We start from the raw sequence: 24,478 nt of genomic DNA, 5'->3' as shown, positions 1-24,478 counted from the left end.
ACAAAGATATATGCAAGAATGTCAGTAACCAGACAGATCTCGCATAGTATTTATTTTCCCTATGGGAGTCAATGGGGGATGAGATCTGTTTGGTTACTGACATTCTTCCAAATATCTTCCTTTGTGTTCAGCAGAACAAAGAAACATATACAGGTTTGTTTGCTTACCCACAGGTTGTTCCAAAGACAGAATTTTTGGGTGAACTGCTCTTTTAAGATGGTTACGTTTTACAAAAAAAGTGCATTTGTTAACATAAGCTAATGCATTAGTGCATGATCTAACAAAAACAATATTTCTATATAATTCTTAATCTTAGTTTATGTTAATTCCAGCATTTAAAGTTCTAACTTTTAACATTAGTAAATGCACAATGAACTGGATTTGAATGAACTAAATAACGATATTGCACTTTGTTTGGTCATGGTAGTAAATGCTTTTACTATTGTTAACAAACAACCTTATTGTAAAGCATTACCCTTATTTTTACAACATTTATTTTTGTTAATGTTAGTTCACATCAGTATGTAAGATTGTAACATTGTTTAGCTTCTACCAAAGATTTCACTGTTCTAAAGAATGACAAAAAAACAGCAGAAACAAATGTAACGTTTCTTGAGATTTATTTAAGCTGAAAATGACAATACATCAGTTGTATAGTCTGAAATATTTGAAAGGCTTGTCGAGCCTTTCCTTTAAAGAAGGCCACATGAATAATAAGTTTGCAATATCAAGTTCAATATCAATACCACTGATATAAAGTGAACATGACACCGTCTTCAGAGTTTACAAGCACATCAAAATTTACTTTTCAAAATAAGAACAACATGCAATACAACAGCATCGGTAAAACCGGTACATTTGACTGTTTTTTTTTTCTAAAATAATACATTTATAAAGTTAATATTCTGCTGCTCAAAACACGTATTATAAGAACCCAGACAGGTTAAACGTGTCAGAGTAAATGTACAAAACATGTTCTACAAATGTAGAATCTTATCTCCCGTTAGTTGGTCGGTTTCCGGCATGTTTTAATCACATTTGCAAAGAACACATTTATCAGTACACATACTCGATGTAGTTGGGAATCAAGCATTTAATGTATAACTCTAAAAATGTGCAAAATCACAGACTGCGTTGACCTTGACTGCGCCTTTGGTCATTTCACCCCACGATTAACAAAGACAACCTTCAAAGCGCAAAAAATATCGATCACATTAAGACAGAACATTTACAAGGCTGGATCTGGTCATCACTTTAACAAACAACATCAACACATTTCTGATTGTAAAGTAACAATGTTGCACGAAACATGTTAGTATGTAAATACTATGAATAACAGGATGAAATGGACACTTTTCTTTATCAAGCGTAAGAACAGATGATACTTTGAATCAGGGCAGAAATATGGACTGATGCAAAGGAAACTTTAAATATTACATTAAAAGACACCATAGCATCAAAGTACCATAATATAGTACGGTATTTGAATATCATCGTATTTTAATAGTGTAATCATTCAGTACCATGGTTGTGCCATGCATTTTGGGGAATAAAAGTACAGTACTGTTCTTTTCTGGTAATACCATAGTAATCTTTGAAATTCCTTGGCGTACCCTGTGAATATCACGGTATTCTGATGTCGCCGCTCCACCATAGTACCGCGACAGTGCTTTTTGTACAGATAACCTGTAAATGTTTTTAAATGAAAGAAATTTGGGAATGTCACATATCTTCCTCTTTAAACAAGTTAAAATATAAACCTTTCTCATGCATCAGCGGCAACTCGATTGCGTTTAATAGTGCGCAAATGTGACCCGACAGGAAAGGGATGTAAACACTTCTTACAAGTTTGGTGCTTGACAGTTAGGTAAGGTCGAATTGTGCCATTTTATCAAAGATGTACAACGCTTCCAATAACCCCACTCGAGTCAAACATCCCCCTGATCTTCAAAGAAAAAACGTGTCATATGTTTAACCACACAGCACAAAACATCCAAGACATACACACATAAAAACACACACACACGAAATAGGAGAGATGGATACCGAGGTAACCGCCCCGCAGAGGGGTGGGACACTATGATACACAGCAGCAGTGTGTCTGTTCTGGGGGCAGAACCAGAGATGGTCCAGCGAGGCATTAGGCAGAAGAGGGCTGGTTCGAGTGTTTTGGCAGTGGAAGGTGAGGACGGACCCTCTCAGCTTCTGATCAGGGTCAGGAACTCATCACGTGTCTTGGGGTCCTCTCTGAACACCCCAAGCATGGTGCTGGTCACCGTCTTGCTGTTCATCTTCTGAACGCCTCTCATGACCATGCACATGTGACTGGAGAACACAGAGAAGGTGAAATGAAAAAGCATGAAACACAGAACATGTATTTTGTTTTCATAATCATTGAATTGAAATATGCATTGTACTATAATAAATGTATCGATTTGACGAATTCTTTTGTTAAGTAATGCTGCCTGTACGTACGTTGCTTCAATAACAACCCCGACGCCAGCAGGCTGTAGTGCTTCAGTGATCGCCACAGCAATCTGTTTAGTCAATCGCTCTTGAACTGAAGGAAGGAATACATCAAAACATGAAAATGATCCTGAAATTTGTGTTCAAAACCACAAATAGATTTTGTGTTACCTTGGAGTCTTCTGCTGTATATCTCAACAATCCTGATGCAAAAAAAAAATAGAAAAGATTTAAACTTTTTCTATGAGTGAAGACAGAATTCTTACTATGTTTGAAGTGATATTAACGTGCATACAGAACCAGAAGTTATAATCTCAACTATTTAAAGACATGAAACACTATGAAAAGCGTAAAAAAATGATATACTGTATCTATAAATATCATGTTAAACATAAAAAGCATTTTGATGGGTGTGTGTGGTATAGTGTAGCTTTTATCAAAAGCGACTTACATAGCATTATCCTATACATTTTACATAGGTACCTGCAATCCCCTGAGATCAAACCCACAACCTTGCGTTGTTAACACAATGCTCTTACCACTGAGCTACAGGAAAGCTTTTCTGTATCGTGACGTATATCCGAGTGAAACGGCTTTTCGTTTAGATTTCATGGTGACTTTTTAAAACCAGTGATGTTGCTTTTTAACGGTAGTATCATAGGTAATGTTGCATATGCGCATTAACCTTCATTTGAACACTTGGATCTGCCTTTTTGCAACGTTTCTCTTCTAAATGAATACGACGAGATAATGATTTGGTGAGTTAAGAAACTTATTATGTTCTTAAAAACTATATTTAAAAATATATTTAGTTACAAATTTGAAGTAAACCTAACATTTCCCTTTCCAAACATTGCTCTATAAATGTTTTGTATTTAGCCTGCTACTATAAACTTCCTAGAAACTACATTGATTCTTACCATAGTAAAAACGAAAGTGTACTACAATATTTGCTAAAATTTATCCAATCGCTATAGTAAGTAGTGTAATACAGTTTACTGAAGTAAACACAAAAGGTTTCATTTAGATCTCTGTATTAAGGACATTTGTTTTATTTCGTAGATTTCAATTATGAACATGGCACAGTATCGTGTCACTTCAGCTGGTATAGTATCGTAACATAGTTTTAATGTGCCTTGTATTATTGTTGTGTGTGTTCATTAGGAGAGAGCAGTATTATGTTTGGTACACAGTCAGTGAAAGGGCTTAAGCCACAGGTATTGGGGTCACATTGGATCAAGCTTCTCTTCGTCACTTACACGTTGTATCTAATCCTATTACAGACAATTACTCTCTCCCTGCTTCAACACAAACACAAGCAGAAGTGTGTCGATTCACGTACAACAGCCCTGAGGGAAATACAGACATAAAAGGGACAGTTCGACCCCCCCAACAAGATCCCTCATCATTAAGTCACCCATATGTCATTCAAAACATATCTTTCTTCCGCGGATATTTTGCGAAATGTCTCCGGTCTTTTGTGTCCATACAATGGAAGTCAATGGGGGCCAGTTTTGTTTGGTTACCAACGTTCTTCAAAAAATCTTTTGTTCTAGACAAGTCATACAGGTTTGGGATTAAATGAGGGTGAATAAATGATCAAATCTTTTTTTGGGGGGGGACTACTGTGTCCCTTCAGTCTTCTTTTCAGTATGTGTGTTGTACCTACCGTGCAAGTTTACTTAGACCAAGAACCCTCTTGTTTGGAAGATAACCTATATGCACCTGTGAAAAACAGAACACGTCAAAACCCGAGACCAGACAATCTAAACCTTCTGCACTTATGACAATAATACTCCATTTCACTACTAGTAAAATGTTGTGTCACGATGCTAAAAGCTTTTGGTTGTTGTTGGGGTGTTAATACGGCATTGTTACAGGTTCTGAGTTGCTAACCGGCTTATTTACAGACTATGTAACATTTAATAAGAATAGTTTTAAATGTGATTGCCTTAGGTCTTTTTACTAAGCTTCTCCGGTTGAGAAATCATTCATTTCAAACAGTCCAGGACAAGTTACACATCAGAGTTCATTATTTAGGATTAAGAATATTCGAATTTCCATCACGAAGTATAAAAATAATATTACTTCAGAAATTGTGAAGCCACATGGGACAGAATTACACTTCAATCGTAACAACGTTTATTTTGTTAATGTTAGTTCATATCAGTATGTAAGATTGTAACATTGTTTAGCTTCTACCAAAGATTTCACTGTTCTAAAGAATGACCAAAAAAACAGCGAAAAACAAATGTAACGTTTCTTGAGATTTATTTAAGCTGAAAATGACAATACATCAGTTGTATAGTCTTCACGGATATACCTATACATCATTCGCCCACTCCCAGTCTCTCCATCTATACCCTCCTCTCTCCGTTAAACTGAAATGTCACCAACAATTTGATGAAGCGCCCCGGAAAAGGGCAGCATCAACAGGCTCGCGAGGCTCTCTGTTCTGATATGATAATTCCAGACGTCATTGAACTCGAAACTCCACTCGACATTCTCTGAAAGCATCGCTCGCGCTTCACTGGTAACTGGATAACTCAAAGGCATATAGATAGCGTTTGGGAATAACTTGAAAGTGCTTTTTGCAGCTTAGACCAGCACAACATATGTTAGAAAAGTTGTTGGCACACCTGATCGGCTCAGTGTTGTGACGGACGCTTAGTGTGTCCAATTAAAGAGACTTTGAGCGAGTAAAGTGACAGGAGAGAGGGACAGAAATGAAAGACAATAACACATGTCCCTTTGAAAGAAATTGGTGAGTCATTATCTTCGGCGAGGTAAATAGATGAGAGGGATAAGAGGCCGCGCTGCTGACGACAGGGAGCTATCAGCGGGGGCAGCTGCGGAAACGCCGGCATCACCAACAGCATCTGACAAACAAAATTGCAAGTGGCGGAGAAAAAAACGTGTGCATGATCAATGGCTCGGTCTATCATCACCGACCATTTGCGGCGTGAAAGGATCGTCAGTGTTTCCTTTGTCTTAAATGGCAAGCACCTGCAGGGCTGTGAGCTGGAGGGAGGGAGGTACTACATGGCAAACATGGAGGATTACGAGTGGGGGGCGAATATCAGGCGTGATCTTCAAGATGGAGATAACTTCTGGATTTCTCAGGGAAGATTAGTTATACTATGTCGGCTTGGAGGTTGACAAATCACATATCCCCTTTTTCAGATACATAAAAAACTGAATTATTTGTTATTTTTGTCAATAGATAAGATGAGTATATATTATTTTATTTTATGTAAAGAAAATGAAGCCTATTTAGGGACCATTAAGATTTTTTGCACTGTGGCAGTATCATCATAACAATTTCAGTCCATAATTCTCTTTCGCCATTGTAAAAAATGATTTAGACACTGTTTTTTTATTTATTTATTTAAACCAGGGTAAGTAAAATGTATTTAAACAAATATTACCAAAATGTATTTAAGTAATATTAGAGATAAAAGAATTTTCTTCGCATTAAAAAAGTGACATCAATAACATTCAAATGTGTTTAATTGTCATAAATGTCATATAAAAAAACCTCAATGGATCTGTATCTAAATTACAATATCTTGTTTTCTTACCTTTTGATTTTAGGGTAAAATGGCATCCAGACTTTTCAGATGTTGGAAATAAATAGTTTTTTAAAGATGATTTAAATTAAAATAAAATGTTTAATTTACATTAAATGTGATATAGTTTTAAATGAAAAATGTGTTTATACTAAACTAAACATCTGAGAGAAATTACTTATGTATTTGTTTAGTTGCATTAGTAAGAGAAAGTAAATTGGTCAATCTTACCCGACCAAAAATAGGAACCAAATGATGCTCACACATGGAAAACATGTCAATATCCTTCACGATCACCATCTCATCGTGATCTTCATCAAATATTGCGTCATTCAGGACATCTGCAGGGAACAACAAACAGGTAAAAGTCAACATGTCATCTCACCGCTTCATTCACCTTTTCCAAATCAAGTCATTATATTTCCTAAACAATCTTGCTGTTGTTCCGTGTATCATTTCTCTCAGCTCGTATCATTCTGCAAATATATCCTGTTTTATCTAGTTGTGGATAGACACTTTCCCCTCTTTATGGGGCTTTTTTAATTTCCTGGTCGGGGACGGTTTCCAAGGAAACGTTTCCAACGAATAGCCAGGCTTCGGGACCCTGATGTGACTTCCATATCTGTCGTGTTATTGTATAGCAGACAAAACCTGTTCGTTTTTTTGTTGATCAATACATCCGACTACTTCAGCGACCGGTGCAACGCGGTATGATGGCACTAAATTTGTCAAATGATCTCTTTAATACTTCAGTTGTTGATCTTAGACATTAATACAATTAAATAGAAAGCAAATAGAAACTTTTGCTTAAGTCTCCTGTGTCTCAGACATTTCGCTTGAGAAATAGACCCAGACATCTCACAAACGTCTCAATTAGAGTTTAAGAAGAGATCTCAAACTCTCCAATCTATATTCATTTTACAACTCGATGTTTAAAGGAGAAACGATAGACCAAGTTGATTCGTAAATGAATCAACTGAACTCCATCAAATCTCAAGAGCTATGAAAGAGCATCATCTGAGCAATTCTGGGTTGTGCTATGTTGTTATGGGTGTTGCCATGTGGTTGCTAGGGTGCTCTGAACAGTTTAAGTCTGTTGCTGCGTGGTTACCGGGACATTGGGGGGGGTTGCTCTTTTGCTCTGGATGGTTGCTAAGGTGATTGCATACTGACCCGAAATTGTACGTCTGATCACTAAAATGTACATGTCGCTTAGCAGCATGCAGTGCTATAAACCGACTGTTTGCTCAATACATAAGTGATGTTCTGATGATGTTTCGTGATTTCAAGAAAACCTAGAAAAGATATTTTCATAAAATAAATGTTCATTCTTATCTGGTTGAAGAAAACGCTAACCAGGATGCCTTTCATAAAACAGCTGTTGCATTGTGTGCTGTTTTTGAGTTAACTACAGCAGTCGATCCGAGCATCAGACGCACTCGGCTGAATTCACCCCTAGGGCAGCAGCTGTAAAGAGGGAACTGTCACCATACTTGTCTTAAACAAACAGCCACACGTAACACATGAAAGGGTCTCACGTGTGGCGCTGCCACCAACAAAACGAACAGGAAATCAAATCAGCCTGCCCCTGAAGTCATCTTTCAACCCTGTGACGCCACCGCCAACCACGCTGGATTACGTCCAAAAACTTGCTTAGACACCACTTATTGAAATACAATAAGCAACCATAGAAACCCGCTCAAATTGTGAGGATGTCAATGAGCAGAGCTCTAGCTAAGGGTGACGTTCAGGGCTCGGTTTGTTCAGCATCCTTTAAATAAGAGACAGGCATCCATCCAGGCAGTGGGGGCAGGGAACAACGGAGCGTAATGATGGGTAATACAGCAGAGACTGTGCTGAGCTACATAAATGATCAGCATAAAGCAACAGCATGTGTTTATTGCTTTTTTGTGCTTTCTGGAACCAAAAATAATAATACCAAAAGCATAATTATTAAGAGGCAAAATGCATAATGGTATTGCATAAACCAGTGGTTTCCAACTGGTGGTTTTGACCCGAGGTTAAAAGTCTGACATTGTATTTTAATTCATCGCTGAGCCTTGATTATATGGTTAAAATATAACATTTTAGATAATTTGTTTACTTTTGTACAAAGAAATTGTGTTACAGTGTTCGGTGAGCTTGATGTCCTATGTACTTTTGACATACTGATTGAAAAAAGTTAAACACCACCTGAAAAATTATGAACTAGAATATCATTGTGTGATTTATGTGTATTCAGTTTGTAAATTGTAAATGTGTTTCGACTATGTAAAATGTAGATCTTTATGGAATTTACATAGAGTACCATAATATGTTCCTGCGTCAGGCATATTATAAAACAGAAATGAACCCCAAATACTATTTTAATATTCATTTATATATTTATTCAAACATTAAACACTATGGGGGAATTAATAATACAGGCCAAATACATGCACAACCTCACATAAATCCACTGAGATCTTGGTGTGAGACACACTCGTGATCAAACCGCCTCAAATAGGTTGTTTAAATCACTTAAAATAAATGAAAACCAGATCCGAGACACTACAATTTCATTGTAGGGGTGGTAAACAGTTCAACCAATCGGGTCTCAAAAAGACAAGGAGTTTCTTATCAAACGCCCTTATCATTGCACACCGTGACACTTTGAACTGTGCGTGAGAGATGCAAGTCCCCAGATGTCATCGGGGGCAAAAGTCTCCTTTAATGTGCATTTTCTCTTTTTGTTTACGTGCAACAATAATACATTCCATATGCATGGGCACTTAAATGCTGAGCAAACTAAGTCCAGATGTGCCGTTTCCTATGTGGGGCTGCAATTGGTGGGCAGCACCCCGGCTCAACCACTTAAACAAGAGACTGACCCATGAACAATTGTGCAAGAAGCTTCTGCAACCTTTGATTTCAGGTGGAGTACCTGTTGAGTCACTTCATCATACTCATGCAACATGCAAGTGTATGAAGAAGAAACACTTTTAATTTAAGATTCTTGGCTGTGCATTTGACAAAGATGAATTATGAATGTATTTTTGCATGATGATAGAATAAAAAAGCGGTATTCGTTAATCAAACTTATTGAAGTTAGATAGGCCAAATAGAATAAATATGGCACTTAAACAGATAGGTTAACATCTAATGTGAATTTGTTAAATCATTCAGTGCTTTTAGTAACTACAATAAGCGGCATGTGTCTGTTTTCGCGTGCATAATGATGCGCACTTTCTAGTTTTTCAGTCTTTGACAGATGCGTCTCGTCTAACGCCAAGCGTTGCGTTGCGTTGCGTTGCGCTCCAAAACAGCGTCTAGTTTAAACACCTTTGAAGCGCCTCATCAAAACTTGTCAAATGTTGTAAAACAATGTTGCTCATAACCAATTCAGAACCTCTCAATGTACATCCTAATAATAATGTCACCGTAACTCACCGATGATTTTTTCTTGATAGCCCTTGGTAAAGAACTGCATGGCAGTGGCGGCTCTCCACGGAGTTTTGAGAAGTCCCTGCCGCTGCGGGTCCTCCCCGAGTCCCCGGAGGATCGTCGTGTAAGCGGCGGCGATGCTCGGCAGACTCATCTCGTTGTCCTCCACGCTGCGTGTGCGCTCCTCTCGCCAGCTCTCCATAGCGGAGGGGGACGCGGCGCTCGAGCTCCCGCCAGCACCCCTTGCGCTCTTGGGCATCGTGCTCCAGCCGGACTTCACCCGAGCGTCAAAGTGCAGTCCGTTCATCGCGGTGTCTATACCTGCCGTTTCATTTTCACTTTGAGTCTGTTTGGTTGACTCCATGTTTGCCTGACAGTTTGACAGTTGGCTTCCTTAATTGCGTAAAGTGTGTTTTTAAAGACACTGCTTAAAGCGCGATGGACAGGTTTAGGTGAAGTCTGCCGGTTGTCAATCTCCGCGCAGAGCGCGCACGTTGGCACATTTATATACATCGGCTAATCCGCGGAAGCTCCTATTGGTCGAGAGGCGCGGTGCGTCGCGCCGCCAAGTTCCGATTGGTCCAGAGTCGCGGTTGCGTCACGCAACCTGTATCTAGTAAGAGCATGAGGTCTCCTAGTGGTCCAATTTGTTTCTCCGAGTCAAGAAGAAAAATGATGAAATAATATATTTGATTTGTTGAGAATTTGATAACCTCCCCACTTGCGACTTTTTTTAATCATTTGTTTGAGAAACTTAACCGCATAAAATATTTTTTATACAAACGAGGATCATTTAAATTGATACACAGATATGTAAAGAGATTTCTTCAAAGGTTTACAGATCATATTGAGATTTCTTGTTTTCTTCTTGATGGAACTTTGATGAAACCGTAGTACACTTCTTTTGGTCGTGTTAAGTGCTTGAATTAAGTCCAAGATTCTGCCTCATTTTTCAATATGTATGAGGTGCATCATATTTTGATTCACAAAAATATTTGCTTTATTAATCCAAACATTTCTTAAGCAAATTGACTTGTAGTTTATTTATGTCAATGTAACCAACACACCAGGAACCTCGACAGCATATTGAGTTATATTGGTAGATTAAGTCGAACCGTGTCAGTTTTGACGATGTCAGTGTATGCAAAATACAGTTCAGTGACCTTAAAAATAAAAAAAAACTTACTGTAGCATCTAAAGAATGCCTTTCGTTACATCATCTTACACGCCAGCAAATATTCTAACCATGCTTTCACATTTCCAAGAATACAATAGAAGGGATGGATTCTAAATTAATTCACTTTTATTATGATATTAGTTCACATACAGTAGTAAAGTTCACAAAACATATGTACAGGCATAAAAAAATACGATAGAAAAAGGAAAACATTCAAAGAATACTCCAGAAAGGGGACGTGGATATTGAGAGTCTTGTCATATTACGAAACGTTTAACAAAGAGCCCGAGCTTCATTTGAAATGGAAATGAGCTACGCAGTGATTTGAAAAGAGCTCAAACATAAATGAAAGATCAGAACACAATGAACTGCTGTTATACACGAAACTACAAGGGGACAGAAAACGACAGCGACCAATGAATAACAACTTTTAAAAAACTCCTTCGCTCACATTAAAACAAGTTGTAAAAATATATATATATGAACAATTCACACAAAGTTTTACTTTTTGTTAAATGCGAATGCGGAGAGTTTCGCAGAACTATCTAATGCCTTTTTCTTTTTGGCCCCACTCTCATCCCTCTCCATTTGTTCATCTTCCTCTCCTCCATGCTCACGCTTTCTTTTCTTCAGGTCAGATTCACTCTTCGCTTTCTCCGACCACTCCTGAAAGAGAAAGTGGATTTTCTCGTATACCGGAACTTCACATATGCTTTTCATCATACAGCCAGACCATATAGGATTGTAATTCAAATTGACCGTCCAGCCCCTGCCAGCGGAGATGCTGTTCTCAGCGCGAGCGAACGTTGGTCAAGCACATTTACAGACATTATGAGTCACCAGACCCATTTCACATATGAGCGCCGGGGTCCTTTCTGCACGTCCTCACTACACACCATTCAATCGATGTAACACGCACTTTCACGGCCTCATGCCACCCCCCATGTCATTAACATAAGATCAATGAGTGCAGCCCACAACCCGGCAAGGGTTTCCAGAGCAACAGGCATCCTAACCATTCCCCCTCCAGGCTGGAGTGCGTGAAGAGTCATTCAACACTGCACTGAGTGGCCCTCTGGGTGCGGGGTCACGAACAGATCCTCTGTGCAGGTGGAGATCATGATTGTTTGTTTGTGAAGCCCACGCTCAGGTGACAGGACATTAGAAAGCATGAAGATATTTGCTATGAACGGCAGGGTTAATCTGGATTTAATGTGTTGTCTAGAAAAGGAAATTAAACTAGAAACAGCCTGTTGGATGCATCTTAGATAACAGGTGAATTCTAGTACACACCCAAAATCAAAACAAGGAAATTCCAAGGTTAACTTGTTTGGAAGGAACAATATGACTAATCATTTACGATAAGAAATTGCATGTATCCAGGTAACCAACGTGTTTTGTTATGAATATGAAATGACTTACGAGTCGCTGCTCAGCAGTAAGGGTGCGGAAACGCCCCATGCCTTCCTTGATAACGTCCATTTCCTCAAAGTCAGGATTGTCAGCGAGAATACTCTTCCTGTTCTCATCAAGCCACAGTTGAAAGCCCGTCTTTGGCCTAAAAGGAAGTCAAATAAATTCTAGTTAAACAATGCTAAAATGTATTATCGTTTCCTTAAACCAAATCATTTATTATTGAATTAGATATGCACTAAATTAGTACTGAAAGATCGTTGTATAGACCCGTGGCTGATAACCACGTCTGTTTTGCTTATTGATGTGATTAGATGTGTTTTATGGATCTTTATTTTTACCTCCAAAATGACTTAATTCTGTAAATATAGCATGTCCATTACGTTTCAGTCATTAAATTGTGTCATTGTACGAATATACCAAACACGACACAAATTTATTAAAATATAGATATTAGCAACAATCCATCAAACTCTAAATTCATACAGTTTACATGGAAAGCAAAATGTGGGAAATGTTTTCAATCTTCCTGTTTATACACCTGGCTTTTAATATATCACGTTGCATTGATCATCAGCAAATGTATGCAATTCTGTTAATATATGTCTCTTAAATGTCCTCGGCGCAAAAAGAGAGATCTCAACATCACACAACCTCTGTTGGAAAGGGGTCAAATACGCATGGATGCTGGAAAAGCAAAGACCACTGCGCAGAGATTCTGCTATGCGTTTGAAAACTTATGACCACAACTGATATAATAGTAATAAATCTATAGTTATCATAGAAACTGTTTTAAGTGTTATGGTTTGTGTCTTACTTTCTGTTTTCTGTATTCTCTGCCGATACTGGAGGTGTCGCCGCAGGAGTCTGTTTCACAGTCTCCGTTCCTGATTGGCTCTCCTGTTTCTTACTGCTTGCTTTAGTCGCGGTCATCTGCAGCAGAGTGGCCTGGGTCTGCAAAACGACACCAATAAAAACAAGGTTTGATTAAGAAATGCTTATTTTATACGGGGATAGCAGCTGGAAAATAGCTTTTGCTAACTCTGGTACAAAACATCTTTTCGTAAGATTAATGTATTTTGTACGATGTCCCTGACAAATAAACGCGTTAAATAAATTAATTAACAGATACGCCAGAATTGCTATTACAAAATTCTCAGCTCATAGATCCTAGATGTCAGACCGAGTTGTGAGGGAGTTTTATGGGGTCAGACAAGGTGTGTGACCATGGGTGGCTGGAGAACATGCGTGTTTGGCCAGCACACTGTACCTTGGACTTGGCTTTGGGTGCCAGCGGCTTCAGGACTGGAGCTTTGCTCTGTTTGGATGTTCCGCTGAGAGCAACAGGTTTTCTGCTGGACATCGTCATACTGTCCAGTACATTAGTCGTTCTGGACTGACCAGCCGGTGAACCTGATGACTTTCCTGCACTGGATACCTGTACAATAAAATACACTTTGTGATCTCTTAAAGGAGTGATGTTAAAACTGCATTTTATGACTACTAATACGAATAAAAAGTCTTATAAATATTCACCTTAAAAGGGTTGGCACGTCCTTCTCGGTTTACTGTAACAAACAAAATATTTTGATAGCAGAATCACCCACAATAAAACAAAGCGATGCTTAATTTGAATCATGTGAATAAGTTCAGTTAAATGAAATTTAACAACCAAAATACATTTAGCAAAAAACTGATGTGTTTTCAGTTGTTTATTTAATGTTTCACTTAATATTTTCAATAACACTTATCTACATTTTGTAATGTGTAAATTTTATTCTGATGATACATTCTACCTGGTTTAGGGGAGGGCCTTTCAGGGGATTGTGCTTCTTTTTTAAATGGATTCAAACCTGCAATGTCAAATATTATTCAATTATGTCATAAATCTGTAATTCTTTACTCCAGAAACAGAAAGAGTATGCACTATACACTACAGTATGAATGGCTGACTCAGGGGACAAACTAGTATACTTACATGGTTTCTTGGTCTCTGATGCCTCCTCTGCATCCCTTTCCTCTTCCTGAGTGTATTCTTCCTCCACATCCTCATCTTCACAGCCGTTCATCTGACTCGATCCTCTAGATTCTCTTCTGACATGGTTAAACCTACAGACACAAAAATATTTCAGCATCACTGTCCTTGAAAGTGAATTGAGGCCAGTGCTGTTCAGTTACCAGCTTTTTCAAAATATCTTCATTGGTGCTCTGCATTAAAGTCATACAGGTTGAAATATCAAGAAGGTGACTAAATGATGACAGAATCTTTATTTTGGAGTGAACTATCCCTTTAACGTGCAGCCCATGTACTATTCCCATTTAAAAACAAAATAATCATGAGCAACAAAAAATATATATTAAAATAAGTCTATATTACAGTGAGTTTTGTGCTACACTCTGGTAGGCCGGCTCCTCTTCTTCCTGCTCCTCCTCCTCATGCAGCTGATTGGCCTTTTCCAGAGCGATTTCATTGAGCTTCTGTGCCAGAGCCATGCGTCTGGAGCGAGATGCGTAACGGATGGCAAGCGTCACCACGTTGTGAGTCATCAGCTCCGCCAGCTCCACACAACGAAACTCTCGCTCCAGTTTACACGACAGCTGGCGGGCAAACAAACAAACAGCACACAGAAACAATGAGACGACCAGAATGAGAGTGAAAGCCTTTATCTTAACAAATGTCAGGCACATTTCTAATGGTGTTATAGAATTCAGAGGGGAAAAAAGCCAGCGAAATGCAACCATGCATATGCAAATTAATTTAGCCAGGGCACAAATTTTTTTCTGGCCATAAGAGTGACTTACAGCGAACATCTTCATCAACAACTCCTGCTGCTCTTTCTGGGCTTGAGACTGGACCTCACTGTCGGTTTCATAACCGCTGGATGACAGGAAGTCATAGTGATTATGGAAGAGCACCGAACGCCAGTACTGTTCCTATAAAACACACACAACAAGGCATTAACCTCTCGTACAGTTCAGGATATTTACAGTCATCCCCCTTGTGTCATATACTGCAATACATGTTACCTCAAGAGCAACATTAATGATCGCCAGAACACTCGGAAATGTCCATCGATAGACTTAGCAAGCTCAGGAAATGAAAAATGTAATAATTTTGTGACATCTGGATTGTTATGGTGAGGTCTTTACCAGTGTAATATATCCGAGTCTGTATCTGACTCAATATTCAAAGTGCACTTCGCGACATGATTAACAACTTGACATCATTTTACTTTGTCTTTGACAGGCAATACCTCCATCTGGCCTTTCTCTGTGGTGGTCTGGCAATAAGGTAGTTTGAAGGGCAGGACAGCCACAGCAGGGCGAGGTAGGGTGGGTGGAAAGCGGGAACCTTTGCATGGGATGCACCTGAGATAGGACATTTTATTCTGAATTAATTTTAATTTGTCAAACAGACTCGACGTTGGATTTTGTAAAAATGAAAAGCATCGAGAAAGCCGCACCTGAGCTGCTGAGGGTTCTCACGAACTCCAACAACCCAGTAATGGTCAGATTTGCTCTTGCAGCTCTCTCTGGTGTTACACACCGGAGTCCAGGTATTTCCCAGGGTTCTGTTCAGTATACGTACAACCCCCACAGAATCAATACAGCACGGGGTTGCTGCAAAAACATCAGAGACATTTTATAAACGCATGAAAAATAAACCTTTTTAGCAAGTGCAGAGCTTATGTTTTGTAAGAGGTTTCATATGCTGGTGTTTCTTACTTTTATCGCCTTATTCAAGGTATATTTTTACTATTGACGCAGAAGCATAAAAGCCACAAAAAAATGATTCACCTTCTGCAGTAAAGCCCATCCACGCCAGGTACGACTTCTGCGAGAGAGGCAACGGTTCTCCATGGATCACCTGCTTTCTCTTCCGGCCAAGCTGGATCAGCTGTACCCCAAGAGACTGATCGCCATCAAATCCAGTACCTAACAGCATACATGAAAACTGATCTAAAACACTTGCTTTAAAAATAACACAATAGCCACTTTGGTAACAGGATCAACGTTACAGAATCAGATTTATAATGACCTCGGTGATAGACTATAAGGAGCTGCTCGCCATGACCAGCCATGCAGACCACAGCTCCAGGCAGGCTGAACATCTCCCTCTGTACACCACCAATGGAGAAGAGCCTGACCATTAGGGTGCTGGTGGCCACGGCAGCCCAGCCCTGACCCAAACACAACGCACGCGCATCTTCCCCTTTAGGAAGATCCACCATCCACTCCTTCTGTGTGTCCCAGCAGGAGAAATGCAAACACTGGATCTTGCTGTTTAAAGATACATTTGTGCCAATGAGTGCCTGAAATCCTCTTGGCCATTATGAAATAAAAGTAAAAAATGCAATAACTTGATAAATAATGCCTTTACACATTTTAAGCATTGTTATATTGCTTTTTGATATAAAGTCAATATGACTTCTATTAAAATGTATTAAAATGAACTGCATTAAAATGAAAACCCTAAATTCAACAAATCTGACAAATCACAAAAAAAAATGTATCACAAAAATCAGTAAATATTAATAATGCAAGACCATTGGTAAATCCTTTACCTGGCTAGCTCATCAGTTCCCTCACATGCCAGCAGCACGGCCTCCTGGGATAGGTCAGTCATAGTGTGGCCAAATGTGTTTGTGAGGTGCATGGCATGATGGATGGCTGTATCGTGAAACTCCACATCAATGGCGTTGTCCTGGTCATCGTTATAGCCACGGACGATACCAATAGAGTTCCACGTCTGAAAGATAACAAGAGAGATGTTTAAAACAAATGAATCAACTTCAAAAATCAACCTGAAAGGAACTGCATTATTCTAATGTTTACTATATTGTGAAAGACACAAGCAATATATACTCAATTCAAAAAACATATGATATATATAATACTGTTTATTACACTCCAAATTGCATAAAATACTGTATTTTCCTATGTTCCTTGAAAAGTTAATAACGGTTCTAGTTTCTTCTCACCATAAAGCGATGCATGAGGTGCACAGGGGTGGATCCTGGTTGGAAAGCCCTTTGGGGTGGGGTGGGCATGGGACCCTCATAGACTGGACGGGACACAGCGGGAATCACAGGAGGAAGAATCGCGCTGCTTCCATCCTCATCCGGAAGTTTATCCAGTTTAACTGAAGCTGCATCTGCAAGGGTACACTATTAATTGGCTTTCTTCTGGTAAATATTTTATATATACACACACACACACACACACACACACACACACGAGTTAAACTTAAATTGTATAATTCTCACCACTGGGAAACATTTATGTCATCCACCAATATAAAGATTGAGTAACGGTCTTCGTAAAATTCGATACTCGATTTGTAAAGCTAACGTATAACAAATCATGCCTTGAGAATTGTCATCATCCAGGAACGATGCTCTGTTTCGTGCTCGGCCCGTGGCGGGCATGAGGTCATCATCATCATCATCCTCAACTAAGGCTTTCTTCACCGGAGAGTGTGAGTCGCTCATGCCCTCGTCCATTATACGGTCGTCGTCATCGTCAAACAGGTCATCATAATCATTTGTTTCCTTGGCTGCAGTAGCCTAAACATCACAAGCATTTTCCAAATCACACAGTACACATGTAGACACAATAAAGTCACACTGATGTTTAGACAAAATGTATGTCAATTTCCACCAGGTTTACCGACTGAACTACACAAGTTATTTTAAAACAAATATTTCAGAAACAGACACAGCCTGAGATGGTCATCTAGAGGACATAAGTCATCTCTCATGACATTCGGTAAGTGATGTCACTTTTGACGCTGTTTTAGCAGGAAAGAAAAGGTGATGATGACTGACCTTGGTGCTCTGGGTGGTCGATGAGGAGGTGGGGGCAGAGGCGGAAGACACTCCATCCAGCAGCCCGAGGCAGCCCTCAGTATCAGTGTAAGCGATCCGACCCCCTGAGGGATGCCACGCCATCCCGCACACCGTGAACCCTTTCTCGTGTTTCTGTCTGTTAAACAAAATCATCAACATCACTACCTGTATTTCTGTAATTTCTTTAAATACACACAATGGTGCATGCGAAATGCGGATAGAAGAAACTTATACCTCTCGACACACAGTTTGGCCACAACATCCCAGATCAACAGGTTTCCACCAACAGTTCCCGCAGCCAGAAACTTCCCACACGGCGACCAGACCACAACATTAACAACCTGAAGAAAGCAGAGATAGGGGAAAGAACTGTTCATTATGACGTAGTTTCCGTTTTAATAAAAAATATGAATGGCCAACACAGCGTCAAAATGCCAGTAATGCTTTCCCCACCTGCAAATTAAATTTGTCTAATTATATTGGCCTTATAAACCAAACTGACTGTTTCAGTTTAAATGTCTGGATGTGGATTATTGCTCCACTGACCTGTGTGCTGAGGTCATCTGAGAGCGTGCTAATATGTGTCCATGTGTTTCTGTCATACAGCTGCACGGTGGCATCCACTGGTATAGCGAGAACCTACAAAGACACAAGAAACATCAACAAAGATAAAAATTGCATTTAAGGAAAAGTTCTACTTCGAAATGAAAATTCTGTCATTGTTTAAACACCCTCTTGTCCGAACACAAAAGAAGATAGTGTGAAAAATGGCGGTAACAGGAAACTGTTGGTCCCCATTGACTTACATCGGTTTTGCGTTCATACTACAGAAGTCAATGGGGACCAATGGTTTTTGTTAACCAACATTTTTCATCTTTTGTGTTTTGCAGAATAAAGAAAATCACACATGTTTAAAATGACAACACTATTAGAAAATTGTGACAGTATTTTAATTTTGAAGGGGAACTATTCCTATAAATTCAGTTAATTTTCAGTGTGTAAGGAATAAACACCCAAGACATGCAAAAGACTTAAATCTCAAAAGAGGTTTCTTAAAGTCTCTGTTAACCCAAAGTTGCGATTGTTTTTACTTCGGTATTTTGATGCATTTCCAAGTGAGATAGAATTTCTAATGATAAAAATAATGGGCATGGCTTTTGTCTTTCTCTGCAATTTGATTGGATGTATTAAAACAGCCATTGCATTTTGAAATGGCACTGGCAGCAGACTGACAGTTGAAGGGGAGGAGTTCATGGATGCTCCGCCCAAGCCGTCAAACACATGTCAATTAAGATGGATTGTCATTACAGGATAGAAGTGCATTTACAGATTTAAGATTATGAGGGCACACATTGATAAACTATTTACAATTAACGCTGCAATATTTAATGAAAAAAAATGTATTGTCATTTTTGATTTCACTGAGACTTTAAAAGTGTAGTAATGTTCAATACCCTTCCAGAACGAGGCAGCCAGGCAAGTCTGCAGAGAGATTTCGCAGCGCTCACGTCACTTGACTTCTGAAGCACTTTCCATTGAGCAACCTGAGTCTAGAACGCAAAATAGGGATTGAGAACCTTTACGTTAGACACAGACGTGTTTAGGTTAATTGCTGTATTAAGATTAATCTTCAATCAATATTAAAGCCTCATACCTGTGACTCGACAGACCACACAGCGACTGAACCATCACAGCTGGAAGAGGCCTGTCGAGGAGTGACATCACATGTTATAAATGTCCAGCTCTAACCCTGCACGAATGCAATGCTTAGAACTCTACAGGGGTGGATGAGAAGTTTCTCGGTCAGAGGAACTTGTACGCCCCAATAATCTTACCAATGGCCCTGGGTAACTGCGATACTTACAAGGAATTCGTCAGAAGGGTCAAATGCCACGCTGAGGACAGGTGCTTCATGACCACGCAGTGTCTTCTGCTGGCTGCTGTCCATCACCTCCACTATCTTCACCAGGAAGTCGCTGGAAAATAGAATCCCAAAATGAGCGCACTATTTTCAGCTCTCCAACTGGAGCTGCAGATCTTTCAGATCTGAAGAAGGGAAACAAATGAAAACCAATTTCCGAAGTCTACAGGAAGAAAAATCAAATAACCTGATAGGAGGTTCAGCTGCCAACGCCGCCAGAGCATCAATATTCAAGCAGAGGCAGCGGGATAAAACCGCTCAATCAATGCTGTGACATGCTCCATGCCTTCATTCATGCCATACGTACATTTCAAACAATCTATATATCCAGCAAAAGGCCATTTAGGCCAAATATAAGTAATCATAAAACTATCAAAGCAGTTTCCTCCCGGTATTGACGCCGGTCAAAATGAGAGAGATGGGAAGATTACAATCATACCTGACACCCTTAAGCACTAAACTCATCTACATACACAAAGCTGTAACTTACATATATCTAACATAGAGCAGCGGAAAATGTACTTTATTTATTATTTCAAGATGTATTGTGGCCATTTCAGTCCAGTGTTTGTCTAATTCCAACAATATCACTTTAAAAATAACACCAGGTCATCACATTAAAAACTTTTTCTAAATTCATGTTCAAATATAACTGTTGTACTGCCGTAAAGTGAATATGAACTTGTTTTCTTTGCAGTATTTGAGGTCAATTTTAGAAAAACTAAACATTATATTGAAAGGGTGTCTTTTTTTCTGCGGCTGTATATAAAGTAACTTAATATTAATAACTGTTTACATTAAAATATCTGTGAGCTTTTGGTTATTAATGCATTTTTTACATAAAAGACAACAGCTTTATTTTATATCTTATATAGGCTAGGATGTGGGCTTTATTTTATTAGGTCGAATCATTTTGTCCAATTTGAAGTCTTTTGTCTACCTTATCCTCATATTTTAATGGTTAAATTAAACCCGTAGGGTCTATGACAAAAGGCACATATTCTGCAAATACACCCTCCAGGCCACTAATGTATGACATTTATATAGTGTAAGAGGTTGGATTGCAGCTTAAAAACAAACCTCGAGCCTACAGCCACTTTTGAACCGCTGGTGTTGAATGTGACGTGGTTTGCGTTGGTGGTAAATCGAGTGAGAATTCCATCCGGATCTCCTTCCGGAAAAGTGTGAATCTGAACTGTGTTGTTGGAAACCGCAGTAATTAATTTTCCATTCTGTTGGGGAGAAAAACAATGAAATGAATTCCTTAAAATGAAATGTTTTACTAAGCATTCAATAAAATCAGTAGGTCTACCAAGTGTACCTTTAAGGCTACAGAAAACGCCTTCTCTCCAACACTGATAGATTTAGGATCATCGTCATCAAGACTTTCCCATATGCGGACATCTCCATCACTACCACATGTGACAATAGACCTGAAAAGAGTAAATGATGGATCTAACATCTCAATGCGCCTTAAACTTCACCTTCTAGATTCAGATCAAAACAGTGAACTGTAGCTATGAGGTATTTTTTAAAGATAATACTCACTTTCCCTCATCATCAAAGCAGACATCAGTGAGTCCCTCCGAGTGACCATAACGCATAGGCTTTCTCTCACACGGCATGATGTTCTCAGGTCAGTAACTGCTGAAGGAATGTGGATCATGTTTTGTTTAATAATGTGCAGTATTTCAATGTGATGTAATACTTAGACTAACACGTTTAGATGAAACAGTGCTATTTCTATTTAGTTGATTATTTCTGTTTTTATTTCTTAAACACACTTTTTCTTGGAAAACTATTACAGTATCAGCAACTTGTATCAGGTAACGTTAATACCTAAAGCCTGTATATGTTTTTATAAATGATACCCCATCGGTCTCACTCCCATATGTTGTTGTATTGTTTTGTACTGTATTATATATATATATATATATCCGTACTGTGTTGTCTCTATGGACCTTTGTGTCTTGAATAAAGTTGATTGATTGAATAGGCTAATAATACAACAGGTTTATTGTTACAGTATTATCAGATAATGTACATAAATAACAGATTATTTAAGTAAACAAATAACTTCACTGCCCTTTGACATATGCGTCAATGCACGTGCTTTACACGTCATTTTTTGTCAAGTAGGATTTAGGTTATAATAGGCTTGTTTGAGATGAACAAAATCTGCGCAGAACCGATCACCGGTGATCACCGTGAGCTGCATGCCGGTTAGAAAAGTGTCCGAGTTACGTCCGCCTTGCTCTGACCTCATGCTGACGTGTGCCCAAAAACTCTCGCGACAGCGAGGCGGCTGTGTCGGATTGAGCAGTCGAGCGCAGTTGCTCTCCACCGACTGCGCTACTCAAAAGCATGATGGGAAACGACTGACTGACGACACAGCTTCGTGCTCATTGGCTGAGAATGTCAGCTGATATTTTTTTCCCCTTAATTCTAAGAAGTCCATTACCTATAGCCTAATACGATTTACTTTTTCTATAGTACTTAGTAATTAGGACATGTTTTATTTTTATTTTCTTGGTTTGAAGTGAAGTCCTGTTTGTTTTTTATTTTCTCTTTATTGAGAGATGTGTATTCTCTTTATACATTGACATTTTTATACAACATTATTCCATTAAATAAATTAGTCAATCCATCAATACATGCATGCATCTAATGTGACTGTTTTACAATTAGGCCTCATGTTTGTGTTTTTATCTGATATCTTTATTTGGATATGTCTGATTCCAGGAGTGCAATAAACAAAACCCACACATGCTCATTTCTTAATTTAGAATGTGTTGTTGTTTCATATTATTTTTTAAGATTAATTTGCAGCACACACTTTCCTAATCATTAAACATGAATTAAAACTTACATTAAGGTGACAAACAATTGTGTAATATTTTTATATGGAATATTTGTCATGTAAAAAAGGGATAGTTCACCCAAATAACTTTAATAATAATAAAAACAATTTTCTTTGGTGCTGAATTATCTGCAGTCAGGACTGTTTATTTTTACTCGACATTAATTTCATTAGATGCAAGTTGCAATACCACTCTAGATCAGATAGATTTATATCCCTACCATTTACTGAATAAGCCATTTTAAGTAATGAGCACTGTTCACCTTCGGTGATTCTCCTCATCATAACCATCTTCGTGTAAAAACAGTGGTATTTCAACTGCATCAACTTCGTCTGCGATAAAGAACGTGAACGCGATCTCTTCCATTGTTGACGTTTGCAGTCCACAACACAGCGAGATTCAGGAAGTGTCCGGCTTGCCTGCACTTTTTTTCACTCCTCCCCTCACTGTAGCCGCCTACTCTCGCCTATATTTCAGGCGAGGCAAGGCGCATCTCAAACAAGCCTAATGATTTTAAAATATCTTGTTTATTATTTAAAAGAGAATTGTTGTCATCTGACAAGACAGCGGATATGTCAATCTAAACATAAACATTATTTCGTAAAACTAAATTATAAAGCTAGATAGATGTTTGGAGTACAAAGACGCTGTTAATGCACATTAGATGCACGTCAACAGTATTTAACAAAAATAACAGCACGAAACACGTGTCTTTGAAACTAATCCACTGACTACACACCGGTTATGATTGAACAACAACAACAACACAACGATAAATGGTTTGCAAATGTTTTCATAATACAGTACTTACGTTTGGCGGCAACTCTCTGTATTTCTCCACGCACTTGCTTGCATCTCCCGCGCTGAAAACGATGACGTAAAAAGTAGGACGGATATTTAAGTTTTCTCAAACTCCATTGGCCGAACCGTGGGTGTTGATCCCACCCCCCCCAGTGACGCGAGTGACATTTCCGGGTGTTCGTCTCCTTCCGGCGCTGCGCAGACATGTCGGTATTTGACATCATAGCACCGCGAAAGTGACTTGAAAGACGAGATAACTTACTCTCGCGGTACTTCTATGACATTGTAAGATCGGCATGCGCAGCGACGCATATAAATATGCTACATAATTATTATACTAAAACAAACACAATAGAATTATTTGTGCTTATAAAATGTTAATACTAATGTTATACCTAAAATGTGGGAGTGCGTTAAATGTTACTACATGTTACACGTTTTCATTACAACAAAACAAACGCCCTAAAGCAAACCTGTCTACATCAATAATTTAATACAGCCTGGGGTTTGTTTGATAAAGTCCTCTTCAAGGGAACAGACAAATAACACATCTTTTGTATTTTAAATAATTTGATGTGTTTTGGAGGAAGCGTTTCTGGCTTGCAATGTGAAATGCAATACCAAATATTATAAGATAAACGACCCGTTGGGACATCTTATATCTGCATCATTTAGCCTTGCTCTCCTCCCTGCCTATTATTAAGTGTGTTGTCGGTATTGTCTTTATTATAAATAAACAAATCTAAATGTATTTTTAATCTTTCCAGACTCAAGAGCATTGCACAAAACATGAGCTATTTCTCAAGGTAAAGATGCTTTACTTTAAATTCATAATGAAGATTTGATCATCACGGGCACATTAATATTTAACATCAGTGGGTTTAGCAGATCAATAGTTATGGCTGCTGTCTCACTCAATTGAGAAGAGGTTTTTCAAGGTGAACACACATAGTAAATGATGAAGATAACCAATCTGTCATAGTCTGCTGGATATCACG

At 38.7% G+C, this 24,478-nt stretch overlaps 2 protein-coding genes across 3 annotated transcripts; both read right to left on the bottom strand.

Annotated features, from left to right (window-relative positions):
* Positions 1 to 604: 604 nt before the first annotated feature.
* Positions 605 to 9,936, bottom strand: gch1 (GTP cyclohydrolase 1). The gene is made up of 6 exons (XM_079458797.1): positions 9,465 to 9,936; positions 6,267 to 6,376; positions 4,136 to 4,191; positions 2,638 to 2,669; positions 2,476 to 2,560; positions 605 to 2,325 (listed from the first exon to the last, which is right to left on the bottom strand). Exons 1-6 carry the CDS (start codon positions 9,820 to 9,822, stop codon positions 2,199 to 2,201), a joined length of 768 nt encoding a protein of 255 aa, XP_079314923.1. The 5' UTR covers positions 9,823 to 9,936; the 3' UTR covers positions 605 to 2,198.
* An 803-nt stretch (positions 9,937 to 10,739) lies between these two features.
* wdhd1 (WD repeat and HMG-box DNA binding protein 1) lies at positions 10,740 to 23,550 on the bottom strand. 2 transcript variants are annotated; one of them, XM_079458795.1, is made up of 26 exons: positions 23,491 to 23,550; positions 21,367 to 21,462; positions 21,140 to 21,251; positions 20,899 to 21,050; positions 19,762 to 19,873; positions 19,552 to 19,602; positions 19,352 to 19,447; positions 18,444 to 18,536; positions 18,132 to 18,238; positions 17,877 to 18,033; positions 17,417 to 17,615; positions 17,031 to 17,203; positions 16,614 to 16,798; positions 16,088 to 16,329; positions 15,847 to 15,984; positions 15,513 to 15,669; positions 15,303 to 15,417; positions 14,851 to 14,982; positions 14,426 to 14,646; positions 14,027 to 14,157; positions 13,845 to 13,901; positions 13,585 to 13,616; positions 13,319 to 13,486; positions 12,866 to 13,002; positions 12,058 to 12,193; positions 10,740 to 11,301 (listed from the first exon to the last, which is right to left on the bottom strand). In XM_079458795.1, the coding sequence occupies exons 2-26, from the start codon at positions 21,441 to 21,443 to the stop codon at positions 11,137 to 11,139; spliced, it is 3,345 nt and encodes a 1,114-aa protein (XP_079314921.1). In that variant the 5' UTR covers positions 21,444 to 21,462; positions 23,491 to 23,550; the 3' UTR covers positions 10,740 to 11,136. The 2 variants fall into 2 exon arrangements, with proteins under 2 accessions (XP_079314921.1, XP_079314922.1); XM_079458796.1 differs by lacking the exon at positions 23,491 to 23,550 and adding an exon at positions 22,942 to 23,090.
* Between the last annotated feature and the right edge of the window lie 928 nt (positions 23,551 to 24,478).

Source organism: Barbatula barbatula (assembly GCF_947034865.1).
Source record: "Barbatula barbatula genome assembly, chromosome: 6".
Lineage (NCBI taxonomy): Eukaryota > Metazoa > Chordata > Actinopteri > Cypriniformes > Nemacheilidae > Barbatula > Barbatula barbatula.
Note: the sequence above shows the minus strand (reverse complement) of the source record. Positions and strands in the feature narration are given on the sequence as shown.

What these genes read in the sequence shown, in the direction of transcription:
- wdhd1 (XM_079458795.1), bottom strand. Translation starts at nt 21,443, where the DNA reads ATGCCGTGTGAGAGAAAGCCTATGCGTTATGGTCACTCGGAGGGACTC. An exon ending in AAGGCCCTCCCCTAAACCAG is followed by an intron (nt 13,617 to 13,844) that starts GTAGAATGTATC and finishes TGTTTGTTACAG; the next exon opens with TAAACCGAGAAGGACGTGCC. An exon ending in TTACTGCTGAGCAGCGACTC is followed by an intron (nt 11,302 to 12,057) that starts GTAAGTCATTTC and finishes TTTCTCTTTCAG; the next exon opens with GAGTGGTCGGAGAAAGCGAA.
- gch1 (XM_079458797.1), bottom strand. Translation starts at nt 9,822, where the DNA reads ATGGAGTCAACCAAACAGACTCAAAGTGAAAATGAAACGGCAGGTATA. An exon ending in TGGTTCCTATTTTTGGTCGG is followed by an intron (nt 4,192 to 6,266) that starts GTAAGATTGACC and finishes TGTTTTTCACAG; the next exon opens with GTGCATATAGGTTATCTTCC. An exon ending in GGTCTAAGTAAACTTGCACG is followed by an intron (nt 2,670 to 4,135) that starts GTAGGTACAACA and finishes TTTTTGCATCAG; the next exon opens with GATTGTTGAGATATACAGCA.